The sequence below is a fragment of the Montipora foliosa genome, chromosome 6 (genome assembly GCF_036669935.1).
Source record: "Montipora foliosa isolate CH-2021 chromosome 6, ASM3666993v2, whole genome shotgun sequence".
Taxonomy (NCBI): Eukaryota; Metazoa; Cnidaria; class Anthozoa; order Scleractinia; family Acroporidae; genus Montipora; species Montipora foliosa.
The window spans coordinates 34,547,469-34,549,476 of record NC_090874.1 but is presented as its reverse complement, the minus strand read 5'-3'; the positions used below and the strand labels follow the sequence as shown (position 1 = coordinate 34,549,476).

The 2,008-nt window shown below is 38.9% G+C and overlaps 1 protein-coding gene across 1 annotated transcript in view; it reads right to left on the bottom strand.

Moving 5' to 3' along the window:
* Positions 1-412: 412 nt before the first annotated feature.
* LOC138007195 (pre-mRNA-processing factor 40 homolog B-like) overlaps positions 413-2,008 on the bottom strand; it is a 54,036-nt gene continuing 52,440 nt past the window's right edge. Inside the window, exon 25 of the mRNA XM_068853973.1 lies at positions 413-873. Within this exon, the coding sequence (XP_068710074.1) occupies positions 772-873 (102 nt within the window). The 3' untranslated portion in view covers positions 413-771. The remainder of the gene's footprint in view (positions 874-2,008) is intronic.

Genomic DNA, 2,008 nt, shown 5'->3' with positions numbered 1-2,008 from the left:
ATTGGGGGTATAATAAAACGACTTTCAGTGCGTTTCTTTGTGAAATTCAAAACCTTTCATTTCTCTATCTTTACTTACAGATACCTTACTCCATCGTACAACGAGAAGACGACGGAGGAGTCGCAAACTTATGTTAATATTTTCTTTCGTTGACGTTTAAAGCGGCTTTCATTAAAGTTGCTTCTGAGGTTTCTCTGTTTTTTCGTTTTTTTATCCATGCTCATCTAGCTGACGACTGCCGACAAATTGGAAAATGAAGTTCTTTCTGCAACCCAAGGCAAGGAATTATTCCAAGCTTCCCTACGACCAACTGTTCAGCAAAATGCGCCCCAAGTCAACCGCACGGCAACTCAACAGCTGCCACCTGGTCGCTTTCCACAACTTCACCACAGCTACCAATCGCAACAGTTGTCTTCAAACAGGTTTATTTGTGACGTAATAAAGTAATGTTCTACTATCTTTGCGATAACCTTTGAACTAACAGAGTACTGTTCCTATGATTTTTAGAAATGGCAAGGGAAGGGAGTTGCGTGAGGCTAAAAATACGTTTCCTCTGTATTTACCGTTGAGATATGTTTCCGATATGGGGGTCTTATTTTGGAGCCTCCATTTGTTGCCAATTTCGAGTTTAAAAATCGAAAACTAAAACAACCAAAAAAAAAAGATAACAACAGGCGGTAAAGAACGTAATGGTCTAAGGTCTACGAAGTAAGCCTCCACAGTAAACGACTGTATTTGGTTTCTGCAAGGTTTAAGCCTGATTATTTGCGTTTAATGATCAGCTTCTCCAGCAGCACCAAGTTGTTTCAGGAGGGCTCTTCGTCTGTTTTCCAATTCACTTTCGCTCTCGCTAGACGTGGTATCCCATTGTGTCTGGAAAAGAAAGGAGCAAACTAACTGTAAGTCCCAAGAAAGCCAAGCAAGAAGACAGACCTAGGCCCCTCGGGACAATTAATCTTTTTAACGATTTGAGCACCCTTGAAAGTGCACTACGAGTGCTTTCAGGGCGTGAAGGGTTTGTTTATACAATCTGTTCACGTCAAAAACAAGAGTGGAAAACTACCTACCCATGTAACTAGTGGAAGATAAAAATACCATTTAGATTTCGCTATAAAAAGTGACGGGTGACCCAACACGCTGAAGAAAATACAAACCATGTAGTATGAAATCCTAGTTTCTAAGAAGTGTAGAAGACGCTTTAAGGACCATTTTAATGCACCATTAACTTAGGCCCCAGAAACTAAAATTGAAAATACTTACTGGTACCGTATTCAAATTCGAAAAAGTTAGTCTGCAACAGGTTGAAAACCAGTAAAGCAACAGGACAAGTGACCAAGAGAAAGTTTTTGACTAAGCGCATTCAAGCGAGTGTTATAAAACGAGACCAAAACAAATACTATCGCCATTTACAGCACATCACAAAGCTCAGAGCAAATGCTTGTTGCCGGTGTGACGTGCAGGAAAACCTTGGGTTCTGATTGGTTAAAGAAGACACTTCCCCGCCAATCACTTAATACAGTAATCCCTTTCGAGGCTGAGTGAAATCCATTTTAAGTATGTACCCCAGGGACCGCAGATCAACACCTGGACAAAGCCTATGACTTTCAGCAGTTAAAGATGCCCTTGAACTACACTGTTTTATTTGCTAGCTGGGAACTCTGTTTTCTGTTAAATTCCTTCACACACAATCACTGCCTCTTTCGCGTTCTTTATACATGAAAATCGTAAACACCAAAAGGAAGCGCCCAATAGAGAAACGACGAAACAAAATTTATGAAGAGTTTTAATTCCACCATGAGATGTTACAAACAAGCTGGACTGAAACTATACAAAAATAATTACAAATCGTTATCTATAATTTTTATTTAAGGATAGTTTCTTTTCTTTGGAAAATGAATTTCAAAATAAAATTGTTTTTCTCTCTTAAATTATAGTCACCATTTCCCATCAGAAAGCAATAATATTCTAACGGCAACGCAAAATTGAAATTGCTTGCCAAGAAATTATT